The sequence below is a fragment of the Schistocerca serialis genome, chromosome 3 (genome assembly GCF_023864345.2).
Source record: "Schistocerca serialis cubense isolate TAMUIC-IGC-003099 chromosome 3, iqSchSeri2.2, whole genome shotgun sequence".
NCBI lineage: Eukaryota > Metazoa > Arthropoda > Insecta > Orthoptera > Acrididae > Schistocerca > Schistocerca serialis.
In genome coordinates, this window is record NC_064640.1 from 1,002,338,935 (window position 1) to 1,002,359,423 (window position 20,489).

General features: G+C 39.7%; 1 protein-coding gene across 2 annotated transcripts in view; it reads left to right on the plus strand.

Annotated features, from left to right (window-relative positions):
* Positions 1 to 20,147, plus strand: part of LOC126471449 (ecdysone 20-monooxygenase) — a 173,935-nt gene extending 153,788 nt beyond the window's left edge. For both annotated transcript variants that reach the window (XM_050099635.1, XM_050099637.1), the window contains exons 8-11: positions 11,496 to 11,662; positions 12,164 to 12,242; positions 12,441 to 12,656; positions 19,017 to 20,147. In XM_050099635.1, the coding sequence (XP_049955592.1) occupies positions 11,496 to 11,662; positions 12,164 to 12,242; positions 12,441 to 12,656; positions 19,017 to 19,124 (570 nt within the window). In that variant the 3' untranslated portion in view covers positions 19,125 to 20,147. The remainder of the gene's footprint in view (positions 1 to 11,495; positions 11,663 to 12,163; positions 12,243 to 12,440; positions 12,657 to 19,016) is intronic.
* Positions 20,148 to 20,489: the final 342 nt, after the last annotated feature.

Below are 20,489 nucleotides of genomic sequence, written 5' to 3' on the forward strand. Positions count from 1 at the left end.
GTAGTTCTAAGTTCTAGGGGACTGATGACCGTAGATGTAAAGTCCCATAGTGCTCAGAGCCATTTCAACCATTAGAATCTTGTCCCACTCAGCCCCACCCCCTTTGGATAAACTGCTAAGGAAGCCCATGGGCACAGTGTCCGAGGTCGACAATATTCAAGTATCGGTGCAAGGAGGGTTTGGCAAACTACCTCCTTAATGGGAATTTACACTTTCCGAGAATTGTTCCAGTAACTATGTCTCTCGTATCTGCCTTTCCTACGATTTGTCTTACTCATACGTGGTCGTTCCACGTTAAATCGCTCCGAGTGCATACTCCCAGTTATGTAATGGATGTGACGTCTTCTAGCGATTGTTCGGTAATCGTGTAATCATAAAATAACGTGCTTTTGTGCCTGTTTATGCGCAGGACGTTACATTTGTTTGAGCAAATCCTCTACAGGTCTTCTACATTTGGCTGCAGTTTGCTAGCTTTGCGTTATTTGTGTGTATACGACGACATAATTCGCAAACAGCCTCATGAAGCTTCCACCATTATCCACTAGGTTAAAAGATGTGCCTTGTTTTGGTTTGATTCACTGGTAAAGGAAACTGTGGGTAAGCCACCTGACAAAGAGCTGAGTGGCCAGTCTGTGGGTACTATGGGCAGTACAGAGTTATCATAGTTAGTGGATTAATGCATCCGACTACGCAGACTGCCACTATAAAAATTCATATTTAATTTTAACCCTCATCCCAACCTACTCAGAAAAAGGCTACAGGGATTGTGCAAAAAGTAATGAGACTGATTTTTTGGTTTGAGTATCAACAGAGAGACCCCTTTACGACACAAAAATATGCGAACAAAGTGAAGTCTCAGAGTTGGCAGTACAACTAGTCAGACTTAGAGAAAGAACAACTTTGGCCTTTACACATTATTAAAACTATTAACACTATTCAAGGGTCGCTTCTGAATTGCATATAAAATAAAGATAAGTATCGTGCTCCCGCCCACTCTCACTAATCACTGTGATAATACCATGGCAAATTATCTAGCAAATTAGGCATACTGCTGCAAATTAATAAAGGAAAATAAAGTATGAAAGGTGAGCATTGTGGATGAAAATGAACAAATATGAAAGGCGTGCATATTGAACGAGAATGAATGCACGTCTTTCAGGGTGATATATGTACTAGATTATTATAAATGATTGAAGTGATTTCGCGAATTTACTGTAGCTCTATTATGTGACATATTGTCACAAGGCTAAACACACGCATTGAAAAATTCAAAAAGATTTTTTTGCACATTACAAGTGCTCCATACTGATCCTGCACATATCGGGTGGATAATCAAGTTGTTCTCATGTTCGGCACAGGATGTCCGTAACACTAGTGTAAAATACTCTTGATGCAGGTAGCTTTGATGATAGAATAGGCATAAACACTGAATCTTTGACGTAAACCCACACAAAAAAAATCGCATGGGGTTAGTCGAGAGACCATGGACGCCATGAAATGAATTGCTGACCATCAACCCCACCATGACTAATCCGTTGGTTTCTCAATTTCCTGTTTAAGAATTCTTGAACATCATGATGGAAGTGGGTGGAGCACCAAACTGTTGATAGATGAAGGCCACACTATCGGTCTCCAGTTGTGGCATGAGGCAATTTTCCAGCACGTCCAGATACACGTGTCCTGTAACGGTCTTTTTACAGAAGAAAGAGGGACTGTAAACTTTAAACCACGAGACAGCACAGAACACATCGACTATTGGTGAATCTCGAATGTGCAGCTCTATAGTGTGGTGACTCTGTGTCCTCCAGATTCGCCCATTGTGACTCTTCACTGTGCCATTGACAAAAAGTGTTACTTCATCCTCTTCCATAAGCTTTTGCAACTATGCCGAAAATTCAAAGCTTCTGACTTTGTCATCATGATCAGGACTTGGAGCAACTGCAATCGGTAATGCTTCAGCTTCAGTCATTTCCCTAAGTTCTCTCAGTTGGTTGGTTATGATGTGTTCAGCTCTGTGCTTGCTCTGTTCGTCGACTTCTGTGGGCTACGTATGATACTAGCCCACAGGCGTTCAACCATTTCTTCACTCACTGCAGGCCCATCTCTTGATTTTCTCTTGCAGAATCATCCCGAAGCGTTAAACTGTGCAGACCATCGCCAAACAGAGTTGGCACCTAATAGAGCTTTGTTGAATTTCGTTCTGAAGTGTCGCTGCAGTGTTACGGCAGACATGTGAACGTAACGCCTTCTCGGCGCTTCTCGCCATGTCACCGAACTGCTAACTGCTGCGCTCTCGTGGCAGAAACTTGAAGCACGGCTGCAACAATACAGAACTTCACGAGTTTTCTTACAGGATATGAATGTTGAGTTCTGTGGCAATATGCCAATTAACATTGCTATAGTGAATTTAGGAAACCGCTTCAATCATGTTTAACAACCTTGTATGTATAGTTAATAGTAATGATCCTATAACGCTCTCTTGGGGTTCGTCTGAAGTTACTTCTGTATCAAAAGATTTCTCTCCATTAAGAATGATCAGCTCGGCCTTGTTTGCTGGGAATTCTACATTCCAGCACCAAAGGCCGCCTGATACACTAGATACACTATGTGATCAAAAGTATCCGAACACCTGGCGGAAAATGACTTACAAGTTCGTGGCGCCCTCCACCGGTAATGCTGGAATTTCAGTAGGGTGTTGACCCACCCGTAGTCATGCCAACAGCTTCCACTCTCGCAGGCATACATTCAATCATGTGCTGGGGGGTTTCTTGGGGAATGGCAGACCATTCTTCTTGGAGTGCTGCACTGAGGAGACACATTGATGTCGGCCGGTGAGGCCTGGCATGAAGTCGGCGTTCCAAAACATCCAAAAGGTGTTCTATAGAATACAGGTCAGGACTCTGTGCAGGCCATTCCATTACAGGGATGTTACTGTCGTGTGACCACTCGGCCACAGGCAGTGCATTATGAACAGGTGCTCGATCATGTTGAAAGATGCAGTCGCCATCCTCGAATTGCTCTTCGACAGTGGAAAGCAAGAAAATGCTTAAAATATCAATGTAGGCCTGTGTTGTGATGGTGCCATGCGAAACAACAAGGGCTGCAAGCCCCCTCCTTGAAAACCACGACCACACCATAACACCACCACTTCCAAATTTTACTGTTGGCACTACACAGGCTGGTAGATGACGTTCACAGGCATTCGCCATACCCACACCCTGCCGTAGGATCGCCACATTGTGTACCGTGATTCGTCACTTCACACAACGTTTTCCCACTGTTCAATTGTCCAGTGCTTACGCTCCTCACACCAAGCGAGACTTCGTTTGGCATTTACCGGCGTGATGTGTGGCTTATGAGCAACTGCTCGACCATGAAATCCAAGTTTTCTCACCTCCCACCTAACTGTCATAGTACTTGCAATGGGTCCTGATGCAGTTTGGAATTCCTGTGTGGTGGTCTGGATAGATGTCTGCCTACTACAAATTACGACCTCCTTCAACTGTCGGTTTCCACTTCACTATCACATCGGAAACAGTGGACCTAGGGAAGTTTAGGAGTGTGGGAATCTCGCGTACCGACGTATGACACAAGTGACACCCAATCACCTTACCACGTTCGAAGTCTGTGAATTCCGCGGAGCGCCCCATTCTGCTCTCTCACGGTGTCTAATGACTACTGAGGTCGCAGGTATGGAGTTCCTGGCAGCAGGTGGTAGCACAAGGCACCTTATATGAAAAACGTATGTTTTCCTGGGTGTCCGGATACTTTTGATCACATAGAGTATACCGTTCTCTCGCATTTTGTTCATTATCCAACAGCGCGGAACTGAATCGACAGCCTTCCGGAAGTCAAAGAACATAGCAACAACAATGACGCAGGTATATACTGCCTTGAGGATCACTTGGACGATTGAGCGAGCTGGGTTTCACACGGTCGTTGTTTGCGGAATCCATGTTGATACCTAGAGAGATTTTTCGGTCTCCAGGAAAGGTCATAAAAAGCGAGCATAAAACGTGTTATAAAATTATGCGAACAAGAAGGAAAACAAGACCCATACTATATAGTAAAATGGGACTGTATAATGTCTTCTATACATTCCAGAATGAGATTTTCACTCTGCAGCGGAGTGTGCGCTGATATGAAACTTCCTGGCAGATTAAAACTGTGTGCCCGACCGAGACTCGAACTCGGTCGGGCACACAGTTTTAATCTGCCAGGAAGTTTCTTCTATACATTGTTTGACGTGTATTATGTATCGACCTATATAATATCTAGCAAATAAATGTAGATATTTTGACAAGTTGTTTCAGTTCTCAGCAGTGTGGAAATTTTACCACATGACTTTTTTCAAGAACATCCTATATGAATTTTACTTTGGTCATTAATAAAGTCTAGTATCACTGCTAGCTCTGTCATGCTGTTACTATATTCCGAATTTCTTTAAAAAGGGTGACCTCTTGACTTCACATTCACCATTTAGATTTCTCGAATTTTCGAGGCAGTTTGTAGGGTAGTGTTGCCGTTCAACAATACCACCCCAGAACTCAACATGTTTCGTCGCCTGTTTTGAATTTCTTCTTAGTTAAAGTTTTTTTTTTACTTTCTCTGTACACTGGATAACTGAGTGATGATGTGTCTCGTTCCTTAACTCTGAACTAGCCATATGCCTTTCGTGCCCGAATAGCGGTAGCCATAAAATCGTTCAAATTATAGTCTGACAGTGACGTATCATGGGCCCAAATTCTGAGGAATGAATGAAATGTGAAACTATTTCCTAACATTAAACTATTTGCTTGATAAGCCTAACAAGCATTTGATATTGGTACTTCATGAATTATATTCTGTCGTGTTGTTTACGTAAATGAAGTAGATAAAAATGACCATTTGTGTCAAAATTGTCTCCTTATTTGGCGTGTGTTACAACTGCTGCTATAAGGGAAGTAGGATGTCAAACTGGCCGACTGGGAGCAGGAGAGGCACCACAGAACATTTTAATTTCCACTGTCCTGAATATAGGTTTGATGGATTCCGTTACAGAATATACACGTTTGAATTCCACAGAACGAAATACGGTGACGAGCAATAGAAGAATGCTGTGTGAAGAGGCGTGGCACTGAACTTTGGCACTCTTAAGACCAAATAACATGTCTTACATTTCCTCGACTATATGTGTTTTATGTATCAAACTCTTCAGAAAGATGTGCGCTACAAAATGAACGTATTTTTGAAAACCTGAATTTTTAAATTTTTGATGTCCTATCTCAAACGCTCGTGGGGGAGGGGGATGGGCGCCACTATCAAGTTCTTACCCCAGTTCGGAAATGTACAGTAGATCTGGGGCTGATCACTTTGCCCACCACGGAACTAGCCACAGTATCGTTACATAGTGCTATTACTCATAACAGTCCCTCCATAAATTCCACAGATTTCATGTCTAGTGTCTACTAGTTCTCTGTCTCTCATTTTCCATAATTGGCAGGATGCAAACAGAAGTTAATTTCTTGAGTGTCCATGTAATTGACAATTTAATATCTGTGTCTGTCCAATACTCAAATCCATCTTACACTGCAGTTGGTCTTTCACTTCATTTCTGTTGGGACAGGTCATGTCTTGGCTGACAAATAATACATTGAGCATGATGAACTTGTATTTTATTTGCTACATGGTTACACACACAATACACTGGAAAAGTTCTGATACTTGTAACAGAAAGGAAAGACATTGGGCTGCAAAGAAAATGCACACAGCAAAGAGTTGTAAGAACCAAAGAAAGTAATGTAGCACTGCAGAACGGAGTTTCTGACATACATAACAAATAAATTTGTCATTTTTACACATATTTAACACTCACACTTAAAGAGGATCCAGATTTATTATTAATTTAAAAGTTTCTCAAGAATCTCCTGAATGCTCTGAATGTTCAGCATCTTCATCTGCATGTGAAGTGTCACCTTTGGTAATGGCTTGGTTAGTAACCTGGCCTGCTGGTTCTTGGATGGAAAATGCTCCAGTATAGACTCATTCTCCTTGTACTTATTGGGCACAAAATGATAATATACATCAATATGCTTACTACACTGGTGAAATCTGGATTTTCAGTAAGTTTCACTCCACTTACATGGTCAGTTTTCAAAGTTACTTTATTTTTTTGAGCAAGACCAAGTCACTGAGAAAACTTTTCACCCAAGCAATTTCTCTTACTGTTTGACTGGCTTCAATGTATTCAGCCTCATTTCTAGAAAGCACTAACACTCTCTGCGTCATTGGATTCATCAAGCTTACATGACATACCAGTTGCGGATCTTCTAGTTTCCACATCGCCAGTACAGTCTGTATCACTGTAGGCATGAAGGATATTTTCCTGCTTTGAATGAAAATAAGGTCCATAGTGCCTTTAACATATTTCAGGATCCTTTTTACAGCACTACAAGGTGCTTCAAGGTGCTGACTAGCACTGTTGATTGCAAAAGTAATGTCTGGCCACGTTTCCGTTAGCAGATACATCAGACTACCCACAGCTTGTCTATTTGGAATACTTGACGTATCCTTCTGCCTCCTTTATGCATATCAACACACATCTGATGATGATAATCTGCATTTTTTATCATTCATTGAATCTTTTCATTTTTCTGCCTCATCTCACATAACTGCTTCGTCATATGTTTGTGGTTCAAAAATATCTACAACAGATATGTGTTTCTCATCTCTTGCTGGCATTCTTAATGATCTGCGATCTATTAACTGATGTTTCCTATCAGACTGAACTGCTACATCAGTTACTGCCTCCAGTTAACTTATCATCAGAATGCGCATAATTGTCTCTCACTTCACACATTTCTGTAGGGTCCTGCTTCACAGGAATATTCTGAAGACTGTTTTCTACAGGTGATAACTTATTTTTGGGTAGGAAAAAGTCCACAGCTCTTGGTGTTGATGTTTCATACATGCTGCAATTGTCCTTAAAGAGTTTTACTGTAAAAGTAACATCTCTGTTGAGTTTCATTTGTTACCAGTGTGGAAATCACACATGATAAGCTTTTGTGTTTGACCATAAGCAATAAAATACCTCTTTTCAGCCTTTGAATCCCATTTTTTCTTCTTCTTTTTAGGAACATGGACATAAATTTCATCACCAAAAGATCTGAATTATGTTTAAGCCCGGTTTCTTCCCTAGCCATAGCTCACATGGCACAACTGCCCTTTCTTTACTTCTTCCAGTCGAGTTGAGTGTGAATACTGCGTAATTCACACTTCTGCCCACATCCCACATTTCAGTTGGCAGTCTGCTTTCCTGCATACAAGTCATGGCTAATTCAGTGACAGTTCTATTTCCCCTTTCAGTGACTCCGTGTTGTTGTGGACTGTATGGCAATGGTTTCTGGTGCAAAATGCCAAGCTGGTTAGTTGGAATGTTAACCTCTTAACTGCAAAACTCTAATCCATTATCTGTCCCTAATGTCTTTATGCTCCTGCACAAATGTTTCTCATTCAGTTTAAAGAAGGAGCCAATTTATTCTTGATGAAGTACACCCTTCTCCACTGACTATAGTCATCTCTCAACATCAAGAAATATTTTGCACCACCCACAGAGACTTCTTGCATTTTACCACACAAATCTGCATGTACAAGCTCACCTATTTGTTTTGATTTTGAATCACTGGATGGAAATGGCAGTTTACACATTTCACCGATAATACAGTCCCCACAATGAAACTTCTGATCTTGAAACTTTATGTTGGCACTTGACAAAACTTGTTTAACTTGCATGATATTCTGATGTGCCATCATTTTGTGCCACCAAAAAAGGTTCACAAGCTGCAACATTTGCACAAAACTCATGGTTTGAAACAACCTTAAATTTAGTTTTTAATAGTTTGTCATGTCTGCCTCTCACAGCAACAACACTTTCATCCCTTAAAAATTTACACGTTCTATTGTCAGACTGATGTGTCATAGCTTTGTTGAGAACTGAACCAAAGCAGAACAGACTGTAGGTTAACTCAGGAATCTACAAAACCTTAATGATGTCCATTCTAGTGTAGGCCAGAATATTAATGTCCTCAGATCCAAGAGCAGGAATGTGTTTTCCATCACCAATACACGGGTGCTGATGACCAGGCAGTTGAGATCCCGACAAACTGAACATCATCATCATCATCAACATCATCACCAATACAAACAGGTCTCATCTCTGGAAATTTTGCATTGGTGGTGAACCAAGAATACTGGTACCATACTTCTCCAGTTGTACCTCAGTCAGCTGCACTGAACATTGCTTCTCTAATTAGAGCTTCTCCAGTGGGTGAAGAGTGGTTTGCAGTTGGGTTTTACACTATTTGCAATCATTGATCCAGTGACATGGCTTGTGACAATAGTGACAAGTGCCTGATTTTGCAAAATGATTGTGTTTCTTACCACCATTTTTATGAGAGCTGTTGCTTGCTGCATATGCTTTACTTTCATATGTATCATTTATGTTCATTCTATTTTTCTGAACGGCAAGCCTGGAAATCAGTTTGCTAAGTGTTCATTCACTTGCCTGCACAAATTCCTGTGCACTGACAAAATATTTGTATGCCATTGGTAGAATCATCAGAATTTTTGTAACACCCATCTATTCAGGTATTTTCTCACTTAGAAACTACAAGCAGTGTGGAAAATGTGCAGTTGTAGCAATATGTGTCACTATATCATTAGCTGATTTCTCTTTCAAAGTACACAACTGATGAAGTAACATGTAAACACTGGTTCTAGACTTTTGTTGATAAATAGACACTAGCTTGTCCCACATTTTTTTTCAAGTGTTGAAGTTCATAATATGCAGCATAGTTTTTTCTTCAACAAACGTGGCAATAATTCATTGAGCTGTTTTGTCACACTTCATCCAGGCTGCAATCAACTTGCTGTACACAGTGTTATCAGATGTATGTTCAGGAAGATAATACGAATCATTGACAACAGTTCAAGCATTGTGTGATTTCAACACTATGCATACTTGAAACTTCCAGACAGTCCAATTTTCAACACCTTTGAGTTTATTTATATACACTCCTGGAAATGGAAAAAAGAACACATTGACACCGGTGTGTCAGACCCACCATACTTGCTCCGGACACTGCGAGAGGGCTGTACAAGCAATGATCACACGCACGGCACAGCGGACACACCAGGAACCGCGGTCTTGGCCGTCGAATGGCGCTAGCTGTGCAGCATTTGTGCACCGCCGCCGTCAGTGTCAGCCAGTTTGCCGTGGCATACGGAGCTCCATCGCAGTCTTTAACACTGGTAGCATGCCGCGACAGCGTTGACGTGAACCGTATGTGCAGTTGACGGACTTTGAGCGAGGGCGTATAGTGGGCATGCGGGACGCCGGGTGGACGTACCGCCGAATTGCTCAACACGTGGGGCGTGAGGTCTCCACAGTACATCGATGTTGTCGCCAGTGGTCGGCGGAAGTTGCACGTGCCCGTCGACCTGGGACCGGACCGCAGCGACGCATGGATGCACGCCAAGACCGTAGGATCCTACGCAGTGCCGTAGGGGACTGCACCGCCACTTCCCAGCAAATTAGGGACACTGTTGCTCCTGGGGTATCGGCGAGGACCATTCGCAACCGTCTCCATGAAGCTGGGCTACGGTCCCGCACACCGTTAGGCCATCTTCCACTCACGCCCCAACATCGTGCAGCCCGCCTCCAGTGGTGTCGCAACAGGCGTGAATGGAGGGATGAATGGAGACGTGTCGTCTTCAGCGATGAGAGTCGCTTCTGCCTTGGTGCCAATGATGGTCGTATGCGTGTTTGGCACCGTGCAGGTGAGCACCACAATCAGGACTGCATACGACCGAGGCACACAGGTCCAACACCCGGCATCATGGTGTGGGGAGCGATCTCCTACACTGACCGTACACCACTGGTGATCGTCGAGGGGACACTGAATAGTGCACGGTACATCCAAACCGTCATCGAACCCATCGTTCTACCATTCCTAGACCGGCAAGGGAACTTGCTGTTCCAACAGGACAATGCACGTCCGCATGTATCCCGTGCCACCCAACGTGCTCTAGAAGGTGTACGTCAACTACCCTGGCCAGCAAGATCTCCGGATCTGTCCCCCATTGAGCATGTTTGGGACTGGATGAAGCGTCGTCTCACGCGGTCTGCACGTCTAGCACGAATGCTGGTCCAACTGAGGCGCCAGGTGGAAATGGCATGGCAAGCCGTTCCACAGGACTACATCCAGCATCTCTGCGATCGTCTCCATGGGAGAATAGCAGCCTGCATTGCTGCGAAAGGTGGATATACACTGTACTAGTGCCGACATTGTGCATGCTCTGTTGCCTGTGTCTATGTGCCTGTGGTTCTGTCAGTGTGATCATGTGATGTATCTGACCCCAGGAATGTGTCAATAAAGTTTCCCCTTCCTGGGACAATGAATTCACGGTGTTCTTATTTCAATTTCCAGGAGTGTAGAAAATCTCACTTTCCATCTCGAGGTTAAGTTATTTTTGTTTTCACAGATGGCCAGAAAACTAACCTCACATGGTGCAATCATATTGGAATTATTATTCCATGTTAATTAGTAAATTTTCACAAAAATATTATTTGGCTTGTGTTTCTGGGCCCGTAGCCTGTTCAGACTGATTATTTCATGGTTGAAAAATAATACATCGAACATGATGAGCTTGTATTTTATTTGCTACACAGTTACACCCACAACACATTGGAAAAGAATGGATGCTTGTAACAGAATAAAAACATATTGGGCTGCAAAGAAAATGCACACAGCAAAGAGTCATGAGAACCAAAGAAAATAAATTAGCACTCCAGAACTGAGTTCTGAACATGTATAACAAATAAATTTGTCCCTTTTACACATTTTTAACAATTTTAAAGGTCTTTGAGTACCCAGCTTCTCTGAGACCTCTTTATAAAACATTCCCTTCTGTTTTAATATCTACTATGCTACTAGACCCTCAAAGTCAACTGAATGATGGTGAAAGATCAGTGAAGACAAAAGAGGCCACAGAGAAAAAAGATCCACCCTCCCTTCTTTCTGTAACTCAGAGGACAAATGGTATGCATGTGGGTCTACCTGAGACAAATGTGACACTCATTCTGAATAATGGAAACAACTGATATAATGGTTCATCACAGTAAGCCATTATTCTGAATAAGGTAGTTCTCTCATTTGATAGGGTGTTGGTGAAAATCTATGTGTGAAATTGTGGTCATAGTGTACTAAGTTTGCTTCTTCTGGATAATGAGCAACACACACCTGTAGCTTTCAGGTATGAAGTGCAGAGACAAAGAGAATGTGGAAGTAATCTAATGATCAGAGTTCCTGCTGGGCTAGCTGTCATGTGCTGTTCAAATACAACTCTCTTTTTATATATATTAATTTGCTGATATTTGAAAATATCTATTGACTGTAGCACCTTTTGCTGTACTGCCCTTTCCATTTTTTGTTTTTATACATTTTTTCCTCTTTCAGCTTGGGAGCTCACTCACTTTTCTGTTGTATAACTTGGCAAAGAATCCATCTGTACAGAGTCGTTTGCATGAAGAAATCTCTGTCCTAGTGCCTCATGGCGCTCCAGTGACCAGTGAAAACCTTCGAAATGCAAAGTACTTGCGTGCAGTCATATCAGAATCTTTCAGGTAATTATGAAATTAGTAATAGCTATCTAAAGTACATGAACATGTGAAAAACTGTTTTGTCTTAGGTGGAACTCATGTAACTGATTTCACAAAACTATTTACATAATTCAGATAACACATGTTACATCTTCCTTGAGTATTGGAGGTGGGAACATTACAATATATCACAAGACAGCAATTTCAATTCAAAACTTCGTTTCATATATTTATGTATAATATTTTGTAACATATGTGTGGTGTCAGTTTACCACCTCATTCTTTTTGAAAACTGTTGTAATCGCATAATCATGTAAACAAAGTATTTTCTTGTGTTCATTCAAAGTTAGAAAGTTCCTTCGCTCTCATAAACTAAATATTAATGTTTTCCCTTTTCCAAGATGTCTACACTTTCCATAAATAAAGAAGCCATGTCTCGGTACCCATAGCTATAAATGAGTATCAGAGGTTATTAAATGTATTATTATATCTTCATCAGGTTAAAAAGTTCTATGTTTGTTTCAGAGTGCTGCCTGCTGCTATATGTCTTGCCCGTATACTGGAAAATGAACTGGAACTTAGTGGCTACTCCCTACCAGCTGGGGTAATTCTCATCACTTGTACTGTTCTCATTATACACAAATATAAATTAAAAGTAAAATTTTTCTCTGAACTATTAATTGAAACTGTACTTTATTATAAGTGGATCTTAAAAATGCCTTATATAAAAATTGTAATTCCTAAATGTTTACTGGCACCTAACAAAATCCATGCAATGAAAATTAATCTGTTTACATTACAGTGTGTTGTCCTATGTCACACATGGCTGGCAAGCCTTGAAGAGAAAAATTTCACTAAAGCTAAGGGATTCCATCCTGAGAGGTGGATTCCTGAAGAGCGAGAAAAGCTGTGTTTCACAAACCACAGTCCTGAACTCCTCATACCATTTGGTTCTGGCACAAGAATATGTCCTGGGAAAAGGTTTACAGAAATGGTTCTTGAAGTGTTCCTTGCAAAGGTAAGATCTGAAATATACAAGATAAAACTGTTTTATTTTGTTCATACCACAATAACAGAATATACTGGAAATTTTGAAGTGTAATCAATAAACTGATTACATTACTATAATTCCTGAATGTATAGGAAAGGCAAGTTGTATCTGAAGATGAAAAGAACAAGTTATTATCTAACTGTAGGTGTTGTAAATCTATATATATTTTTGTGATAATTATACCTACTTTTTGATTCACAAGATATAAACTCAAGTGCAACATTTTTACTTCATCTCATACATATTATTACCTGCATTATTAATGCCATGAAGCAATCTCGTAGTCAACTTTGTAACATTTATCATGCAAACCATATATTTATCAAATACAAAAAAGGTAAATAATAAAATTTTCTTCTTTATTTTTATGTATTGTTGTAATTGTTACAGAAAATGTCTAGTAAGTGTCTCTATAGTGTTTACTGAGGCTGCAGAACAGTTGATATTATCAAAGCATAAAAAAAGGTCCTGAACATTTGAAACAATAAATAAATAAATAAATAAAACTAAAAAATATTTCTCATAAAAGAGTGTTGAAACTCGTTTTATTCTTACGCATGTCTTATTTACAAAGATTTTTTTGGTGCAAATAGTCTTTATTTAGATGAAAAAGGTATACTCTACATTCCTGCATAGCTTTCAAGCACCCTCAGTGAATAACACAATTATAAATATTGATGATCAAATTTTAAATTTTTATCTTTCTACAAGTTTATTGTCAGATTTCTTTACAATTTAATAAAACAATACTTCTCTGTAGAGGTAGCATGTCACAACACTTCCGTGGTTCCTCCACAGTTAAATACAGATTTTCATGTGAAGTCACTTAGATATTTGAATATCAGTTTTCTTAGAACATACTTTGTAATACACCATGTGATCAAAAGTATCCAGAAACCAGGCTGAAAATTATTTACAACTTCATGGAACCCTCCATCAGTAATGCTGGGATTCAGTATGGTGTTGGCCCACTTTTAACCTTGATGACAGCTTCCACTCTCGCAGGCATATGTTCAGTGAGATGCTGGAAGGTTTCTTGGGGAATGGCAGCCCATTCTTCACAGAGTGCTGCACTGAGAAGAGGTATTGATGTCGGTCGGTGAGGCCTGGCACAAAGTCAGCATTCCAAAACATCCCAAAAGTGTTCTATAGCAGGGGTTCCCAACAAAATTTTCTCGAGGACCCCCTCATAAAGCGTGATTGGTCCCTTGTCATATCACAGTATCAAGTACCTAAAAAAGCCAAATTAAAAGCCTTTTTATACTTTTCTATTTTTAGTACTTAGAAAAAACATTGACATATTCATTACTGAAAAAATGTTGAGCTTAAAACTTTTTCAATTTAGCCATCTTTGTTATTGTTAAGTTTTTCATTACTGCTCAAAATTTTTGTCTTCAAATCTGGGTGTTTAGTATAACAAACTCGTTAAAAAGAATAAAAATTGAGTATGAACTGAAAATTACAGGAAAAAATTAAAACTGAGGATATTGGTCTTTCAAGTGTACTGCACTTGAGATTGCACTGAGTAGACATGTGTGAAAAATAAGAAAACACTAATTTCATACAAAGTATTATTTATTTGAAAAAATACAGTAACAAAAGAGTACTCCATCAGTATACAGTTAGTTTTAATTTCCAGTCCTTAATGAGATGAGTTCAATCTGACCTTTGAGCCAATTATTTCTGAAATATAAGGTTCCAAATTTGAAACTTTCACTCTGAAATCAGACTGCATGTCGAGCCGATTCCTATATTTGTTTTTCATGAAACAAATGGAAGAAAATGCTTGCTCACACCGATATATGGTTGCAAATGGAAGGATGTTTTTCATTCCCTTATCTCCAAGTTTCTTGTAGTCTTTGCGTGCTGATGCCCAGAAGTCTGTAATTTTATCACCTATGAAAATGTTTATCATCGTACCACAGCTTGACAGATCCACAAGTTGATCTTGCTCTTCTTCAGTGAGGCCTTGGATTTTGTCTATGTCTTCACAGCTGAAGGGATTTCGAATCCATCTGTCGTCAGGGTCATGTTCAGGGAAATACTCTCTAAAAGTGGTGGCTAGGCTGTGTAGATGCTCGGCTACATTGATCTTGATCTGGTCAGGCAAACTCTCCTCTGATGACCCCAAGAATTGTTTTAAAGTGTAAAAGTTAGTTAGTTTTCTATCCTTGACACCCAGATCTGACACTTTTTGACCATGGCACTAATCTTATCCTCAACTTTGAACATGTCTACATTTTTTCCTTGTAAACTCAAGTTTAACACATTCAAGTGTTCAAACACATCAGCTAAGTATGCAACTGAGCAAAGCCAAGAGAAGTTAGTGAGAAAATCCACTTACTTTGTGTCAAGAAGGAAGACATGAACCTCATCTCTAAGTTCAAAAAATCTTGACAAGATCCTACGTCAAGAAAGCCATCTTACTTCTGTATGAATAAGAAGTTGCTCATGCTCACTGCCAATCTCTTTACACAACAAAGAAAATAATCTGTATTGCAGATGTTGAATTTTAATGTAGTTGATGATTTGAACTACTTCATTAAGTATCTTTTGCAAAGGTTCAGGCAATCTTTTGGCTACTAAGGCTTCATGAAGGATACAACAGTGATTCCATTTCACCTCAGGGGCTACTGCTTTGATACGAGCTAGAAGTCCTGTATTTTTGCCAGCCATTGACTTTGCTCCATCCATTGACAAGCCTACACATTTTTTCCAGGTTACATTGTGTTCATTGAGATAATTATTTAATGCAGTGAAAATATCATCTGCTGTTGTATGCAGTAGTTCGCATGAAAAAAGAAAATCTTCGAACACTTAGTTCTGCCATAAGAATCGTGCGAAAACCAACATGATAGATTTTTTAGATATGCCTGTGCTTTCATCGATTTGTAGAGCGTACATGTCACTCATGCAAAGTCTAGCCAGCAATGTTCCTTCGATGTTAATTGCCATATCAGTAATTCGTCTTTGACCAGTATTATTTGAGGCCAGGACAGTTCCTATTACCTTAGGAGCTGCATCACCTAACATTGTCTTGCAAAGTATTATTGCTGATGGCAGTATAAGTTCCTCAGCAATTGTGTGGTTTTTCCCACATTTAGCAACAAGCTGAGCCACTTCGTAAGATGCAAGGGTTGCATTTTCATTTACATTTGCACCACAGTCTTTGGTAATTGTTTTACAAGATGTCTTCAACTCTCCTAATTTCTTTTTGAAAAAAATCTAATGACTTACTTTTGCACTCTGGGTGCCTTGTTTCAATTTGGCACTGGAGTTTTGCTGGTTTCTTAGCAAATTACACATTGAGGTTTAGGCTGTTGCTCAGGTCCAGTGAATGTATTTCCAAGTAATCAGAGTTATATTTTCAAATTTTTCCAGTACGCTTAACACTGATTTTGGAAGGGTAGGGTTCAAGGGACACCAACGATTTAGGTTCAATGGACACTGACAACTTCGGTTCGAGAGTCACTGACTTACTTGCTTGAACATCAGATGCATTATCTTCCTCTTCATCTGTAGGCCTTTCCTGTTTTAACGAACCACTTTTTAACCAACAGTCCATTTTTAGCTACGTGAACTGTAGCTTCTGCAAAAAACAATGCTTTACAAACACTACTGTTTTAATACAGAATATTGAATATGTAAACAACATGGTCTGTGAAAGCACTGGCAATAAATTAACAACGGCCAATTGTCATCTGAAATGCGAGTTTCTATGTAAAGTGACTGTCAGTTTCCAGAATGAGATTTTCACTCTGCAGCGGAGTGTGCGCTGATATGAAACTTCCTGGCAGGTTAAAACTGTGTGCCGGACCGAGACTCGAACTCGGGACCTTTGCCTTTCGCAGGCAAGTGCTCTACCATCTGAGCTACCCAAGCATGACTCACTCCCCGTCCTCACAGCTTCAATACTGCTAGTACCTCATCTCCTACCTTCCATACAGCACTTGCCCGCGAAAGGCAAAGGTCTGAAGTTCAAGTCTCGGTCCAGCACACAGTTTTAATCTGCCAGGAAGTTTCATATCAGCACACACTCCACTGCAGAGTGAAAATCTCATTCTGGAAACATCCCCCAGGCTGTGGCTAAGCCACGTCTCCGCAATATCCTTTCTTTCAGGAGCGCTAGTTCTGCAAGGTTATCAGGAGAGCTACTGTAAGGTTTGGAAGGTAGGAGACGAGATACTGGCAGAAGTAAAGCTGTGAGGGTTGTGAGTCATGCTTGGGAGCTCAGATAGTAGAGCACTTGCCTGCAAAATGCTAAGGTCCCGAGTTCACGTCTCAGTCCGGCACACAGTTTTAATCTGCCACGAAGTTTCATGACTGTCAGTTGTCAGCTGCAAAGAGGCAGCGCACGCAGTCTAACGGCATACAGCAGAACTATTTGCCTCTATCTTATTATAGTTTTGCACTAGAGTGTGCTAGTGTCAGTTGGCTCTAGGAAGATGCTAGACACAGACGTTAGTGTTCGCTAAAGCTCTACTCATGCAGGAAGCAACCAAAACAAAAAATTTTTATCATACGAAATATATTTAATATATTTTTTTATTCTAATAGCATCTTGCGGACCCCTCTGTCATACCTTGCAGACCCCTGGGGATCTGCGGACCATCTGTTGGGAACCACTGTTCTATAGGATTCAGGCTAGTCCATTACAGGGATGCTATTGTTATGTAACCACTCCGCCATAGGCTGTGCAGTATGAAACGGTGCTCGATCATGTTGAAAGATGCAGTCACCATCCCCAAATTGCTCTTCAGCAGTGGGAAGCAAGAAAGTGCTTAGAACATGAATTAAGGCCTGTGCTGTGATAGTGCCATGCAAAACAGCAAGGCATGCAAGCCCCCTCCATGAAAAACACAACCACACCATAACACCACTGCCTCCGAATTTTACTGTTCGCACTACACACGCTGGCAGATGACGTTCACTGGGCATTCGCCATACCCACACCCTGCCATAGGATCGCTACATTGTGTAGCATGATGCATCAGTCCACACAACGTTTTTCCACTGTTCAATCATCCAGTGTTTACGCTCCTTACACCAAGCGAGGCACCAGCATGATGTGTGGCTTATGAGTAGCCGCTCTACAATGAAATCCAAGTTTTCTCACCACCCACCTAACTGTCATAGTACTTGCAGCAGATCCCGATGCAGTTTGGAATTACTGTGTGACTGTCTGGATAGATGTCTGCCTATTACACATTATGACCTCCTTCAACTGTCGGTGATCTCTGTCAGTCAACAGGTGAGGTCAGTCAGTACGCTTTTGTGCTTTACGTGTCCCTTCACGTTTCCACTTCACTATCACGTTGGAAACAGTGGACCTAGGGATGTTTAGGGGTGTGGAAATCTCGTGTACAGACGTATGACACAAGTGACACCCAGTCACCTGACAACATTCGAAGTCTGTGAGATATGCGGAGCTGCTGAGGCCTCTGATATGGAGTACCTGGCAGTAGGTAGCAGCACAATGCACCTAATATGAAAAATGTGTGTTTTTTGGCGTCTCTGGATACTTTTGATTACATAGTATATGATTTTTAGTTGAAAGTCTCTGAAGTGGGATCTGTCATCAACTGTCATAATTTCAGCACTGAGTTACTAGCAATCCTCTATTTGATTAAAGAGTTTGTGTATCATATACTTTTCTACATACAAATGAACCTCATATTAACCAGTTAATCAGTATGGAAGTCAATATTTCCTTGTTTGAAACTCTGTAGCTGTGTTTTACATGTATTTCATTCCAAATCTGCCTTATTCACCCTTTCAGACCAAAGGCGTGGTTGTAAATGGAAAATACATTACACCAGGCAGTGTGAAGAATTATTACTGGTTTCTGGATTACAATGAAACTACTCTTCATTCCTGAATCAGAGATTTTCCATGTACACTCATTTTATATAAAAACTCTAATTCTAGGCAAACACTGTTGCCGCCCTGACTCAAAGACTCCGTTATATTTAGTAATACAATTTTCTTCCCAATACTAAGGTCAGACTGGTACTTCAATGCTGATAATACTAGTAACACAATAATAAATAAATAATCATCAGAAAATATACTTATTGTAGAGATAAATTATTAAAAGACATTCCAAGATAAGATATCTCCATTAAATTGCAAAACTGTCATATTCAGTAGAGTTATATACTGTGAGTGATTTATGTTTTGAATTCCCTACATCTCTAACCTCCTCAGTGTAATTTTTATGCAGGTTTACTGTACTCTCAGAAGGGTACCACTGTCCTTTATTTTCTGATTAATGATTTACCACATGAAAATAGTATTTATTATTTAATTTTTGCAAATATTTTTCAGGTTGCAAGAGATTTTCACCTTACATTTAAAGGTGAATTGAATCTAAAGTTTGAATTCCTTTTGAATCCATCAGGACCTGTCGACTTTGTGTTCCAAGAAAGACAATAAAAAAGGAAACATTTATCTGATGTGTAAAACAGCAAAAGTACCCAACCGGATGCTGTAATATCAATTTTTGTTTGACAGATGCATGCACTACACTGGAACATTAGTTGTATGTAAGAGAACTAAGTTTCACTACCAAGGACGTTGCAGAGATAAATTTATTTGCCAAAGAAAACATAGAACAAAACTGATTAGTTATAAATAATATAATAACGTAACTGAATAAGCTATAATGTGATGTATCACTCAGAAAGTGTAAGAGTATTGACAATAATATTAAGGATGGTAGAGAAAATAAAATAAACACCTCAAAGAGATAGTGCAATGGTATAGAACATGGAATTAATAATGTGTGCAACACACTGTTGTAAATGAAGAAAACTGTCAGTCTAAGAATGGAAAGAGGAAAGCTACACTAGGGCTAAGGAAATAAAACACAGGTTAAAATGCTGAGTAAAAATTTCAAAAATATAAATGCTTTTGAAGATTGTTGGGAATGATAACATGTTTTAAAAACTTGAAAATCCATCCAGAATTCTATTTTCAGATAATTTAATACTACTTAATGATTATTTGAATAGCGTTGGTGATTTTCTATATAAGAGGTAGGCCTAATCATTATTGACAAGTATGTGAAGTACCTACAGATAGTGACTAGAGTAATTAATCATTTGTTACATAAACTTAGAAAATTTTATGTATTGATAATAAAAAGTTATTTGTTTTACATATTTTAAAGTGACATACCAAGAAGTGGAAGTGGAATGTACATCCTTCTCCAGTTTTTGGTTATACAGGTCTTCACACCCACTGTGAATATGGCTCATTTCCCACTTGTAGCTATTAATGTGACACTCTTGTGAATTATATTGTATAAGCAACAAGTACCTGAATAATACAGACTTTGTAAAGTTTGTCATGCTTTGCAATTTGTGCCATTGATGTATTAATGAACAGTATGTACTTGTGAAATTTACGTAAGTGTGACTTCCAGAAACTTGTGTAATAATGTACTGTTCTGACAGAATGAAGGCAAAATGACTATTTTATAATTGCAAATAAAGATTTATGCAATTAATTTCTGTTTATTCTACACCCAAATTGACCATCTTGTCCAATGAACATGTTTAAGTATAGTACCTTAAAGATAAATACTTCTGCAAACAAATAGCAAAATTTCCCAGAACACATGTGATCATCAATGTCATCACTAAGCAAATGTCTTGCATGCACAGTTTGTGAAAGGTAATTTACACATAAGATTACAGAAGTCCTTTGTGGCACTGATAATTTATTCTTTAAAATGCCCAAGTAAAAAATTTACAAGTGTTTGACATGAGAAAATGTTATGACCGTTGGGATGGTTGT